At 43.0% G+C, this 14,103-nt stretch overlaps 1 protein-coding gene across 1 annotated transcript in view; it reads left to right on the top strand.

Annotated features, from left to right (window-relative positions):
- Positions 1-1,068: 1,068 nt before the first annotated feature.
- CCDC40 (coiled-coil domain containing 40) overlaps positions 1,069-14,103 on the top strand; it is a 45,106-nt gene continuing 32,071 nt past the window's right edge. Inside the window, exons 1-7 of the mRNA XM_015422466.1 lie at positions 1,069-1,479; positions 6,931-7,068; positions 8,599-8,682; positions 8,772-8,991; positions 10,445-10,602; positions 11,029-11,151; positions 13,329-13,450. Of these exons, the coding sequence (XP_015277952.1) occupies positions 1,069-1,479; positions 6,931-7,068; positions 8,599-8,682; positions 8,772-8,991; positions 10,445-10,602; positions 11,029-11,151; positions 13,329-13,450 (1,256 nt within the window). The remainder of the gene's footprint in view (positions 1,480-6,930; positions 7,069-8,598; positions 8,683-8,771; positions 8,992-10,444; positions 10,603-11,028; positions 11,152-13,328; positions 13,451-14,103) is intronic.

Consider the following 14,103-nt stretch of genomic DNA (forward strand, 5'->3'; position numbering starts at 1 on the left):
TTCTACCACTAATAATACTTCGCAGTCTCTTTTGACTATCACATTTTCCCCATATAATTCCAGTTTTTCAGTTTCTCTTTTGGGTGAAAGAAGAAGAGCGAACTCCGAAAGGAGGCCCCTAACTTGATCAGATATGCTGGTCAGGTGATTTCCCCTAGAGGCAGTTCCATGCTGCTTAGTTTAGGGACACTTCCTAGTTTGAGCAGAGGGACTACGGCACTGACTGTCCATCCCTTGCAATGGCTTTTGAGTCAAAGTGATGCATGTGAAAGCTTAATCTCCCTTTAGGCTTTGCAACCTCCAGGTGGGGCCTGTAGATCTTCCAGAATTACGTCTGATCTCCAGACAAAAGAGATCAGTTCCCCTGGAGAAAATGGCTGCTTTGGAGAGTGGACTGCATAGCATTGTATCCCACTGAGGTCTCAGCAATATTACAGGAGTTACACAAGGGTATTTTTGCATGCGATGTATACATGGTGAATGGATGGGGTATAAATAAAATGCAGTAAGGTTTAAAGGTGAAATTATACCGTGCCTATTCACTTACAGAGTATTATTTCCTTTGTGTATTTATCAAATAGGCTGCACAGCTGGAAGATACAAGTGGCCCAAATCAGGGTGACAGCGTAGCCCCGGTGGTGAGTATTTGTGACTCGTCAGATGGGAACCAGTCCTGTAAATGTACAAATCACAGAACAGGTTAACACAATACCTTATTTTGCCATTTTCTCTTTCTTTCTCTTTATTTCCCAACAACATTTTTGTTTGGTTTCTAGATTTTTCCATCACCCAAGGTCATGCTTTGTTATGACAAAAAAATATGAAAATAGCTTGCATTTCTAGTACATTCTTAAAACTGAATTTCCAAATATTCACACTTGAGTCAATAGGGCTAATGTGGTTAAAATTCAGCTTGTTCTTTAAAGTTTTGCTGAATCTTGTAAGATAGTATATGAACAGTATATGAACTATTTTAATGCTGCTTTTTAGTGTTCAGGTTTCAACTGCTTTTAGTTATTACAGCCAGAAGACAGTAATGCCAAGGTGGAAGGAGCAGAAGGTGCTCCTATGGCTGCTAGGGAGGAAGAGGCAGAAGATGTTCCTTCAGCTGCTGTGGAGGAGGGGGCAAAAGGTGCTCCCAGAGCTGCTATGGAAGAAGAAGCAGACAGTGTTCCTGCAGCTGCTGTGGAAAAAGGGACAGGGGCTGGTCCTGTGGCTGCCATGGAGGAAGGGGCAGAAGGGGCTCTTGTGGCTGCCATGGAGGAAGAGACAGAAGGCGCCCCCATAGCTGCTGTGGAGGAAGGGCCAGAAGCTGTTCCTTTGGTTGTCATGGAGGAAGGGGCGGAAGGTATTCCTACAGTTACCATGGAGGAAGAGGCAGAAGGTACCCCTACAGCAATCACGGAGGAGGGGTTCCCAGCAGAGATGGGTGAGCCAAGCACCAGCAGACTAGGCATTCCTGAACTCTCCTTTGCAGAGGTGAGTGACGACATGATCCATAGGAACTTGTTTTTCCTGGGTGTACAGTCTGTTTTTGTGTCATCACAGATCACTATCATGAGATAGTTCTGATGTTGCAAATTCTTTTGAGACTAGTTAAATAAGGTAGAAGATGAGAAAAGAGGTGAAAGCTGATAGCCAATGATCCTCTGATAAAGTCCAGTGGCTTCTCTGGTGGCACACTGGGAAGGGTGCTGACAGGCCAGGGTCTCAGCTTCCTCCTGAGTTACTACTGGTACAGGAGAACGCATCAGGCATAATTTCCTTGAACCAGATCTGGTGCCAATTGAATCCTGTGAGGTATTTTACTAAGGCACCTCTCTTAGTTTTGGCACATATTGGCATATGTGGGTAAGAGAGTGGGTGGGCCACACTAGGAGGGAGTACTGTGGATAATTGACATGAGGTAGATGCTGGCACACCTGCATGAACATATTGCCCCTTAGGTCGTGGTTTTTATACTCCTCGTAGACCCTCCAGTATGAGTGGCAAGAAGATGAAATTGCTGCAGCATTTTGGTTTCTCTCATAGCTTTATGTGAAGTGTAACAACAAGATCTAATTAAGAGCAAATCATGTTCCTGTTCTTTTTATAGAGCTCTTCCTTCAGATTCCAATAGCAGCATTTCCTCATGAGCTGTCCCTTTGGCTCTGTGCCTTTTGTGGCATTTCATTATCAGGGAATTTCAGGCATGTGAGAGATGTCTCATGAACTTTCAGTTAGCAGGAGCTCTCAGAAGTCCCTGAGTTGACTCCTAATCCTACTCTTTAAGATAATGACATAGGTTTTGGAACCATAATATTTTGTTAGTGGGTGGGTTAGAACCAGTGCAAGGACCATGCAAGGATCACAGATTATCCTGGCTTTCCCCTCTCCGGAGGAATCCTTTCCAACCTAAGGATAGTTTATTCCTGGGTTCATGAGACCCACATGGAGCAATAGCCATGCAGGTCAGGAGGATGTAATGGGGATGGAGAAGGGGGTGGGATTGCTTCCCTCTTCCTCTTCCGTCTGCAGAGCTCCAATCATGCAAGAGACAAAAAGGGAGTGATTTCACCCCTTTCCACTAGTACTCCACATGGGTCCTTCAGTCCCAGGAATGAATTTTCCTTGGTCAGAAATGGTTGGTAGGAGGAAGAAAAAGCCAGAACATCAGCAACCATCATCACATTCCTTGAATGGATTGCAGGATCCCACCCATTATTTACACTATTTGTTTAATGCTTTTTAGCCATAATAACTCTCAGAGTGTTTGTAGGCTTGGTTTGCATTCTGACCCTGGAATGGATCCTACCAGAACTTCCACCAGTACAAGGATGCACCCCATTTGACCCCTTGAAAAGGCTATGCCAGCAGCTGTGAGACCCACATAAGACAATAATCCAGTGAGGAGTGGAATCTGTTCAGGTTGACATTGCTTCCTCTTCTGCCAGTGGAGAAGCTGATAGGAACCAATCCCTTGTCGGAATACTCTAGCATTTGTCTGATTGCCTGCAGCCAGTTTCTTTGGTGATGCATTCCTGTGGCTGCCAGCAATAAGGACAGAATAACTGGTGCAGTCTCGATCACCAGGGCATCCACGGTGGCCTTATAGAAGCTACGGATGCAGCTCTCTCCCCCTTCTATCTTTAAAAAAGCTATAGACAAAAAGAGGGACCATGTCTCCTAGAACATTGTTACAGCAATTGCCCATCCTTTCTCCCTCTCTATCTTCTGGCTTTTAGGCTGGAAGGAAGAGAGGAAAGGGCAACAGCAGCTGCATTAGCACTGTGCTGTGGAAACACAGTATATTGCTGAAGTAGCTGCTCATCTTTGCTCCTATTTTCCAGCATTGGTGGAAGAAGAGGCAGACGCATTGCGAGTTTTTATAAAGCTGTAACAGTAACATGATTCCAAACTTTATTTTGTAGTTGCAGGAGCTATAAATGCACTTTTCACTTAAAAATAAGTTTTAAAAGTGAAAACTCATTGCATTGTACTAAGTCTGCCTGGAGGCCCTTTTTTGTCCATTCCTGTATACTTCCTTTAAATTGCTTTCCCTTGTCTTCATGAAGCAGCAAGAGTTAAGTGACCTTACTTGAGATTTTTAATGAATGATTTATGCAGAATTGTATAGCAACCGGCTTTCTAAGCATGAATACCCTTTTGGCAGTTCTCTTCTGACAGTAGTCTTTTTTCCCCTCAGAAAAAAGAATACCATGTTTCCTCTGAGAGGATTGCCATAGGCAGAATTCCTTCCAGGCTGTATGGTGAGGAACAAGTAGTGATCTCTTCTCCATCTTCAGCAGCCAGCAGCCAGAGATCTGATTTACCTCTGTTGGTAGATGTTCAAAAGAAGCCAGGTAAGAACATAAGAGAAGCCATGTTGGGTCAGGCCAATGGCCCATCCAGTCCAACACTCTGTGTCACACAGTGGCCAAAACCCAGGTGCCATCAGGAGGCCCACCAGCAGGGCCAGAACTTCAGAAGCCCTCCCACTGTGCCCCCCCCCCCCCCCAGCACCAAGAACACAGGGCATCACTGCCCTACATACTAGCCAGAGTCTTGTTGAAGATGGCTTTCCTTATTATTACAGCACGTTTTTATCTAGTTGATGCTGAAAAACTGCAACACTCAACTCTGGCCTGCACTTGTGATTTCTTGCCTGGTTTTTATTATTATTGTACTAGGATGCTTTGGATATTCAGGTTAGTTGGATAATCAGAAGTATGAACTAACAGCAGTGTTGTTTGCACAGTAATAGGAGGAAGGCAGATTTAACCCAAGAAACTAGGAACTAGAACACAGTTTAGAAACTACACACATAATAACACTGTTGGTTTACTTTCATATCCACTTTGTTTACTTTTTTATCCAAGTTGCTTCCATGTGGAGGTTTTGCTCTGTGCCCCCCTCCCCACCGGCAGTAGCATCATTGTGCAGTTCCCCAACTTCCAAGATTTTCACAGATTTGCTGCATTTCCCCCCTAATCTGCTTTGATTCAATCTTTCCTGAAAGATCATACTCAACTCATCTTTTTGGAGAGGGTGAATGGAAGGTGTGGATTTCTGGACCTCCCCATCCACATTCAGCAGCATTTCCTCTTTCATTTCCCCTCATGCCCACCATTCTGCCCCATACCTACTGGCAGGATTGTGCTGATTTTTTCTGTCATTATCAGCAGTTGGTATAGCGCTCTAGCAATATACCTACTACGGTGTGTTTCTTAAAAAGAAGCTGGCAAAAAGCACTGTGGTGTTGGGTGGCAGGGAATGGCAGGTGCAAAGGAGAATGGAGGAAAGACAAAGAATCCCCTTGCATGAAGGCTCCCTTTCTGCTATACTTTTAATGATCAGAGTAGTAAAACCAGCACTAACATCAATAAAACCTTTATAGCAGCACTAAAATACTTAAAAACTAACTTTAAATTTAGTAATACAACAATAACATTAAAATTCTAAAATCAGGAAAACTATTTAAAATGGTGAAAATATGCATAAAACAAAATAGAAATGTCCACAGCAAACAGGGTAACAAAGCATGAGAAGCAAAGCTTGACAAGGTACAACACACAGCAGAACAGCAACCAAAACCAAATCAGTTGGCCAGGGAAAAGAGAAACATTTTTACCTGGCATCTAAAAGGTAAGTCTTGTCACCAGGCAAACTGAGAAGTCAAAGGCAGGGCTTTTTTTCTGGAGGAAAACAGAGTTCTGGAACCTTTTCGATAAAATTATTTTAAAAATGTTTAAAAGTTCATGAGTGTTCAGTATGCAGACTGAAAACTTCATTTCCCTCTTGAGAGTTCTGGCACCTCCCCCCCCAAAAAAAAGTCCTGGTGAAAGGTATTCCTCAATTTAAACACCAATAAAGGAAGGCCCGTGCTCTTATATTCACCCTCTATTGCCGCATGTGGTCCAAGAGACATGTGCTATAAACCGTTCTCCATGCAAATAGGGCCCACTTTCCAATTTGGTCCCAAATTCACACTAGAGTAGCCAGAGCATAGAGAAGAAAACTTTCCTTCTTCTGCCTCTTGCTTCAAGGAGTAGTTGGGATTTTTGACAAAGTGATGAAGCTCCTAGCACAAGTTTATAAGAGGTACTGAGAGTCTTGAAGAGAGTGAAATCAAAGATGAGTTTATTGAATTGAATAATTAACAAAAATCAAGCAGTCACGATAATATCAGGCACACAGTATGCACCACTATCAAGACCATGTTAATAGCTGAATGTCCCAGATGCCAACACATGCTGTACAAAGTTTATCATTCAAGACGGGGAGGGAAGAGGCCAAAGAGATAGAGAGCAAGAGTGTGAAGCAGGGATGATACGTATTAGTGCAGGTTCCAGACACCGTTCTGATTCTCTGTGCAGGGTTCTGAGTGTCTTAGCCAATAATCCCAAAAAGTAAATGGAAGGGAAGAGCAGTGGGGCCAAGTGTTGCTGTAGTTCCAAAGCAGTTTAGAGAGGTAGAGACATGTGACAGTATATCTAGAACCAGGAAGCCTTTCTAGCTACACACATGGGTTGAGCCTGCAGGAGCACATCAGAACTTAGATTTGGGAAAATATTCTGACCCCAATTATAAAGTGAGAGATTTGAGTTACATAAAAAAGCTTATTTTCTCTCCCAGGTAGGAGAATGAGGAGGGAGCCAGATTAGGTAAGAGGTGTGATCCCTGTCCAATTCAATGTGATAAGGAGGGGAGGTCAGGGTCCTGGGAACATTTCCAAATAAGGAAAGAGATGTGTTGCTTTCTCTTTGAGGCCACTATCATTTCTGTTGTGCATGGTGAGATTAATGTGGTGTTTTTGCTGAATCCTCCTGACTTCTCTCTGCTGGTTGGAAACAGCCAAAAACAGAGTTGATCTCTGTACCAAAAAGCAGGGGGAGTGAGAAAGATATGCCCTAGTGGAGACTAGATGTGAGTGTCACATCACTTCATCTGGTAGGAGCACACAGAATAGGGCCTGTAGTGACAGTCTTATGGCAGAGTCTTTTAAGTAACCTGACCCCAAACTAGGGTTTTATAAGTATTAATCAGTACTTTGAATTGTGCCAGAGAGTTAAAGTGTAGTTCTTTTAAATCTGGCAAGATATCATTAATCATATCCTTCTGCCACATTTTCCATGAGTTGAAGCTTCTGAACAGTCTTCAAATGCAGCTCCGCATGGTGTGCATTGTAGTAATCCAAGCTGCATGTGATCAGAGAATAGATATCCATGGCAAAACGATACTACTTAAAGAAGCACTGCAGCTGGCATAACAACCATTAAGCACTTGAGTATCTGTACAAAAAATAAAATTCCTTAGGATAAACTCCCTCTTTAAAAAATACTATTCACCAACTACATTGCATTCTGTGTCTCTTATGCCACTTATCTCTCTTCCAAATATATGTCTCATGGAGCAGCTGCCTTCCCTCCCTGTTCTGAATCTTCTCTTCAGCGGATGACTCCACAGTACAGTAGAAGCGGTCCTTTGGAAGAGAATGAGGATGAAATGTTGCATTTGGTTGAGCGGGAGACTGAAGGAAGTGAAGAGGCAGAGGAGGAAACACAGCTGGTGGTGCTGGATCCTGAGCATGTAAGACCAAAGCCAAAGAAATAGCTCTAGTGTTGGCAGCCAAATTTGGAAGGCAAACTGGGCTACACACTAGCTGTATTTTAGAGTTAAATGCAATTAATGTTGATGTACTGTAACATTTTCATGATCGACAGTTGCTTTTTTATGGAAAAAATGTATATATTGCACAGCATGTTATTCAATTTGTAGATATTCATTTTTAAAAACAGCCTATGACTCTAGTCTGATATGTGATGGACTATGGGAAGAAAACAGACCCTTACTAGAGAGGGAACAAAGCAACCAACTCCTTCAAGTAGATTTGCTCACACTGGCTCTTTCAAAAATAAGCCACATTTTGCTTGGGAAGTGAACGAGCCTCAAATCTCAGGTCTGCACAATCCCTTCCTCTTCCCCAGAGTTGGGCAGTTTAACAAATGGGGGGGTGTTTCTTTCCCTCAACCCTGGTTTCTGGGAAAGATCCAAGCCCCCAATTTGTTTAGGTACCCAAATTCAGACGGTGCAACAACTCAGAATTAGTTCCAAAGCTTCCTGAACTTGGAAATCTTCAATTTTAAGCTCCACGCACAAAGATGGGGGGAGGAAAGAGGGGGCTTGTGTGCTCGAGGATTTGAGATTTGTACACCTTCACTGTGGTTAGTTCATGATGTCAGAATGCAGACCCAATGAACAATCAAAGTTACATTTTGGTAAAATTCTAGGTTGTTAGATCCCTTGACACAGCTCTGCCAACATACATAACTATGTTGAGTCTGAGCTGCACATGTTTCAGTGGATTCAAAAATGATATGTTTGCTTGGGATTCACATGTGGCAGGGAACACCCATTGTTCATCTCAATCATATTGTTTCTTCTCTACACTTGGTACTCCATTCCTTCTTTAACCAAGTTCCTTCTTCGTGAATATTCCTTCTTCTTCCCAGCCTCCCACTCGTCACATTATGGGATGTGATCTCTTTTCTGCATCCCTTTCCAGTTTGCTTTCCACAGTTCTAGTTCCCTCTCATGATCCCAGTTTTCTCCTTCATTCTTTGAGCCGATATTTCAGCTGTGTCTCTGCTTCCACACACCTCCCCATTGTTTCCTGCTCAGCAAACGAGTTTGTCCTGCAACTAAATGGTCCCAAAGCTTCTTACTCTGATACCATCTCCCTTAGTTCATTTTATCCTCTTGTAAGGAACACTGTGGACTGAGGCATCTGACAGCATTTTCCAAGCTGAAAGTTGGAGGCAAGGATTGGATATCCATAGTTGTAGTTCCCCTTCCTATATTTTTCTTTGTAGTTTGTAGTCTTATTGAAAAAATAAAAATACCCCTCCTGAGGTTTAAAAAAACAACAACAACAATATGATGCCTTGGCAAAAGTTTATGGGAATCAATTTTTTTTTAGTTTTATCATTTAGGTAAGCTGTTACAAGGCTTTATATGGGCTGTATAGCCTTCCCATGTAGATCATGTATTCTGAGTAAGAACTGTAATTGTTGACTGATATTGCTACTGCTAATTGTTGGCTCTTGTTTCTCTCTGTAGCCTTTGATGAAAAGATTCCAAACTGCCCTAAAGACCTACCTCAGTAAACAGATTGAAAAGCAGATGGAGGAGCTTCGTGAGATGGTATGGAATATTTGCTTGGATTTCCCTCTCATTCTTGTCCTGTTCATGTCAAAGCGAGCAGTCCTTTTTCTTCCCTTTTGTGATTGCAGGTAGTTTTCATGAAGACTAGGAAGAAAGAGAGGGAGGAAGTTGGTGTGATTTTGTATGGAGTCCAGCAGCAGTTGGCCCAGCTGCAAATGGACTTGGAGAAGAATCACAATTGTCATACTCAGATTTCCATGGCCCGCCGGCAGCTAGAGGAAGAGTTGCAAGACCTCAGGAGCATGTACAAGAAGACATGCCAGAGCACTGAGGAAGAACGCAAGATAGGTGATGTTTCTTTACTGCTAGATTGTTCCTTGCTCTTTACACATTGTGAAAGTAAATTTGACAAACTGTTGCAAAATCGTTCAGGAACAGTGGTCTGGTGAATTACCTGTTAATGGAGCAGGCTATGGAAATTCTACACACCGCCCATCTTGCCTTAATTATCTTACGGTTGTTGGGTCATATTCATGCAGCTATGGCTGGTGATCAGTAGATTACAAATTGAATTTTGCTCTGGGAAGCTCATTGTTACTATATTAGCTGGTCACCAGTTTATCCAACTCAAAAACAGTAACCAGGCAATCTTAAACAGAGCTACATCATTTCTAAGCCCATTTACTTCAGTGGACTTACTGTAACTCTGCTTAGTTCTGCACAGCCCCCTCCCAGTAAAGACTGGTGCCAATGGACATGGAATCCCCTAACAGAAAATCTGAAGGAATAGCTATGGGGGACACCCGTCCTTCATCCATGTTAAATTCAGGGAGTCCAAGATGCCCTCCATTTTATAAGACCCCCAATATCAAGCCTTGTATCCCAGAAGCGACTGCAATGATGAACACAGATAAAAAGTCCCCTTAGATGGTAGATGTTGACTTTATGCCTCTCTTCCCCAAGCGCTGTTTCTGATGCTGACAACTGCTTCCAGGGTTAGAAACTCTGCTGATGCACCAGGAAGGGGGCTGCTGCATGTACTGTAGTAGAAGTTGCTGTCTGGAGGCTGCTGGTGCAACACATGTACTACTGCTGCCAGCTGCTTGGTTCCAGTTATCTTGTGCATAGCTCCCCTGCTTTTTCAGCAATGAAGTCCTTGGATCTGGTGCCATTTTTAAGCTACCTTTCCCTTCCAGATCTTAAGGTAGTAATTTTTTTCATTTTGTTGAGTGCAGAATATAATTGGAAGGTGTGGTCTTCTGTGTCTTAGTATTTGGCTGTGGTCATTTGCCTGAAGTTTGGATATCTGATCTTGAAAGATTCTGTCAGGCAAGCTATGAGAGAAAATTCTTTGCATGCTTAAGTTCCCAGGGCCAATCCTTGACCTGTCTGATAGCAGAACTGAGAAAGACTTCTGCCAAACACAAAAGAGATAACTGGGCTAGATGGATGGATAGTTTGACTCCATACAGGGCAGCTTCATATGATGTTGGGGCACACGCAAAATATGCAGGTTCTTATTTGAGTGGACCTCATGGAACAACTGGTTAGGGCCTGTCCACATAGCCTCTTGTAAGTAGAAGCTGCCTGATTAGAGTGCAGGCCTTTTCATGTTTTAGTTGGCTGTATGACTTTAACTTAAATGCATATTCTTCTTGGCAGCTTTCCCCCTGAAATCAGAATCTAGGAACTGATCTTCTTTCCCCTTACATATGGCTTGTGTGGCTTACTGTTTCTCCTGCCCTTTTGATGTGGTTTTAGCACCAGCAATAGAAATAATTTTTCTTGCTCTTTTTCATAGTTTCATCCATGCAGACAGAGATGGAAAATCTGTCTCTGCGCCTGTTCTACATGCAGAACATGGACCAAGATGTACGTGATGATATTGCTGTAATGAAGCGAACAGTGAAGAAGACTGAGGTGGAGCGGATGCGTGCAGAGGTGGAAAAGCAAAAACAGGTACCAAGCAATCACTGCACTTACTGGGGCTGTGTATAATCTTCTCCATCGGCTTACAATCCTTCTTCCTTCTGAAGTCCACAAACAGCTTTTGCCAATTCTTATCTCCCACCGGTCCGTTTGTCTCCTTCCTCTTCTATTTGCTATTCTGCTCCTTATCCCTAGGACGGGCCTCCCACTCAGTATTGCCAATCCATTTGCTTCTTCATAGAAGCCCATAATACATTATAGAAGCCCACATTGTCATCAAAGGCCTTTCTGAACCTCCCAAGCATCATCTTACCTGCACTTCCATCACCATCTGATTCTCATCTCTTTGTTCTATAATTTGTTAACTTATGTGGTTCAGAGGTTCTTTGAGAATGATGAGGGACAGGAGCAAAGAGTGGGCTGGTACTGTTATTATCAATGTGTCTGACTTAACAGGACCTTCACGTTGACCGCTTAACAAGGACAGCCGATGAGTTGCAGGAGCAGATTGCTTTATATGAAGCACAACACATAGCCCAGGCTGAAGACACCAAAATCACACGGCAAGACGTGGCAGAGGTAAGAGGGAATAGGATGACTTGGTCTGCGCTAAAACTTTTTCATGATAAGGCATCTTTCCAACTTTCTCCCAAAAGGATATTCTCAAATTGTATTTTTAAAGTTAACTAGTCGGTACTCAAAATTATATATTAATTATTTTGTATATTTACTGCAGTATGGCTTTTGCCTTTTTGTATTATGTATTTAGAGAATTTAGAGAGAGAAAGCCATTTTAAACTTCTGAGGAAGGCCTAGTAACCTTGGGCAACTGACTAGATGAGTTGATTGAAGAGCTTAATACTTATCACAGAGGTCCCAGACTTTGTTAAATCTTTTTGAGATTTTTGAGAATGGACTTTTGAGAATGAATAGTGTGCACCACCACCAAATGGCTGTCATGAGAAATAGCAACAGTCACACAATGGTTTCTGTGGGGATAATTATTAAACACTGGAAGGTTACAGGTCAAGTATAAGAACATAAGAGATGCCAATGTTGAATCAGGCCAAAGGCCCATCCAGTCCAACACTCTGTCACACAGTGGCCAAAAATACCAGCTGCCATCAGGAGGTCCACCAGTGAGGCCAGGACACCAGAAGCCCTCCCACTGTTGACCCCCCCCCCAAGCACCAAGAAGACAGAGCATCACTTGCCCCAGAGTCCCTATCTATACCTTGTGGCTAACAGCCACTGATGGACCTCTGCTCCATATGGTTATCTAATTCCCTTTTGAAGCCATCCATGCTTATAGCCGCCACCACTTCCTGTGGCAGTGAATTCCATGTGTTAATCACTCTTTGGGTGAAGAAGTACTTCCTTTTATCCGTTCTAACCCGACCGCTCAGCAATTTCATTGAGTGCCCACGAGTCCTTGTTTTGTGAGAAAGGGAGAAAAGTACCTCTTTCTCTACCTGCTCTATCCCATGCATAATCTTATAAACCTCAATCATGTTACCCCTCAGTCATCGTTTCTCCAAGCTAAAGAGCCCTAAGCACTTTAACCTTTCCTCATAGTATCCTCCTAGGATAGGGATATCTATCTTCAAATGGACATTCCCAGTACTGCCTAAGCCTTCTGCTATTTTCTGAAGCGCTTCCTGCTCCAGTGAGGTGGAGGAAACCTAAAATCTTTGCTCTGGGTAAGTGTTTTGAGGAAGCTGCTAGTAGGTACCAGGAAATTCACTGGTGGACACCATGGTGGCCATAGGTGCCACATTGAGTATCACTGAGCACCTAACCACATAATACATTGGAGTGGGTCCAGTCACCATCCAAAGAGTTTTCCTTCAGCCTAAGGAGATGTCTTCCAATTCCTCCACTTTACACAGTGGAGTGAAGCCCAGTGATAGGATCAGCCCCATTGTTTCCAGGTCTGGTGCAGATCCTGTTGATCAGATATGTGTTGGGAATTTCACATTGAAACCTAGTCTTCTGTAGACTTGTTTTGGATCAGGACTGCAGTGCATGGGGAGAAGGGACTAGTTTCCCCCCACCAGGTGCCATTTTCTCAGCCTGCAACTGCTTCAGGGAACTGCTGTTTGCCACTGGGAAAATGTACATGTACTGATGGGCTACACATATGTTTCCCCAGCAGTGCAAATATCAGCTCTCTGGCGCCATTTCTGGTTAGGAAAATAGCTCGGGGAGAGACTTAAACCTTCTCTTCCTGCATGTTGTCATCTCAGTTCAAACTGTGTGTCTGCATGCCTGGGAATTAAGTTTCAACATGGAACTCACAGTGTATGTCTAGTTGATAGGATGGGGACCAAGCCCATAAAGAATGTATTGTGTAGCCAGGGCAAACAACATGTTAGATGTAATATGTGTCAAGTCATTTGTAAATTGAGAAGCAGCTTTGGGACAGTGTGATTTTGAATGATGATGTGGATAGGAGAGGGGAATGGTCTTCACTGACCATTTGCATGTTGGTGTGTACGGTTTGCCCCCACTGTAGTTTAGGGAATGCGTAGGTCATGTACATTCTTGACTTTCCATTTTTCAATGATTCATAAATACGTTTTCAGTCCAGCCTTTCCTGAGGTGTAAAGATAAAAAGGAGCAAAATGAAGGAGACTAAGGTTTCAAATACATAGCATGGGTACGAGGTTGTAAATAGAAGAGGAGTGGATGGTGACTGAGAGAAAGAGGACTGGCCCATGCAGCTGATTTAGCATTTCACCCCGCTGCCTTTGCAGGCATGTACAGAAATACAATCTATAAACCTGGAGAAGAAGCAATTGCTGCATCAGTGGGCTGTCAGCTTGACTGGGATGAAGCGGCGTGATGAGGCATATGCTGCCATGCAGGAAGCGTTAAGGTAGCAGTGCTGAATCAGCGGAGAATTATGTGGGTAGGGGAAGATACCTAAGTGAAAAAATGCAAAATTATTGTTGTTGCTGTTGAGTTGGATGGCGATAATCCCACAGGAATCAAAGCTAACATTAAGAATGGTGATTGGCTGATGGCTGTCAGGCACAAGGGTCTTATTAAGAACTTAAGAAGAGCCCTGTTGGATCAGACCAGTGGTCCATCTAGTCTAGCACTGGCATTCAGTTTGCTGATTCTATATATGGAGGTTCCTTTTAGTCACTATGGTTAATAGCGAGAGACCTGTCCTCCATTAAATGTCTATAATCTAACAGAAAACAGCATAAAATATATCTATATAAAGAAAGTAGGCTTCTCTGGAGCACTGTTTTTATGTCCTAAATTTTTTCCCTGTGGCTTTGGGAGTATTCTATAATAACATTGCATACTTGGTGGGAAGTGATGATGAGTACTGAACAATCGTTTTTTGAATTTGATCTTTGAAAAGTTACTGAACCGAGGCCTCAGGAACAAGCAGACTCACCACAAAATATGGTTACCCATTACACACAGAAATTACCTGTGTGACTCATTCTTTATAAGATTTCCCAGTTGACAGAATCAGAGTAATCATGGTTCTTAGCCAGTATGCCTAAGAAATGT

Source organism: Gekko japonicus, unplaced genomic scaffold, assembly GCF_001447785.1.
Source record: "Gekko japonicus isolate JY-2015 unplaced genomic scaffold, Gekko_japonicus_V1.1 scaffold1222, whole genome shotgun sequence".
Taxonomy (NCBI): domain Eukaryota; kingdom Metazoa; phylum Chordata; class Lepidosauria; order Squamata; family Gekkonidae; genus Gekko; species Gekko japonicus.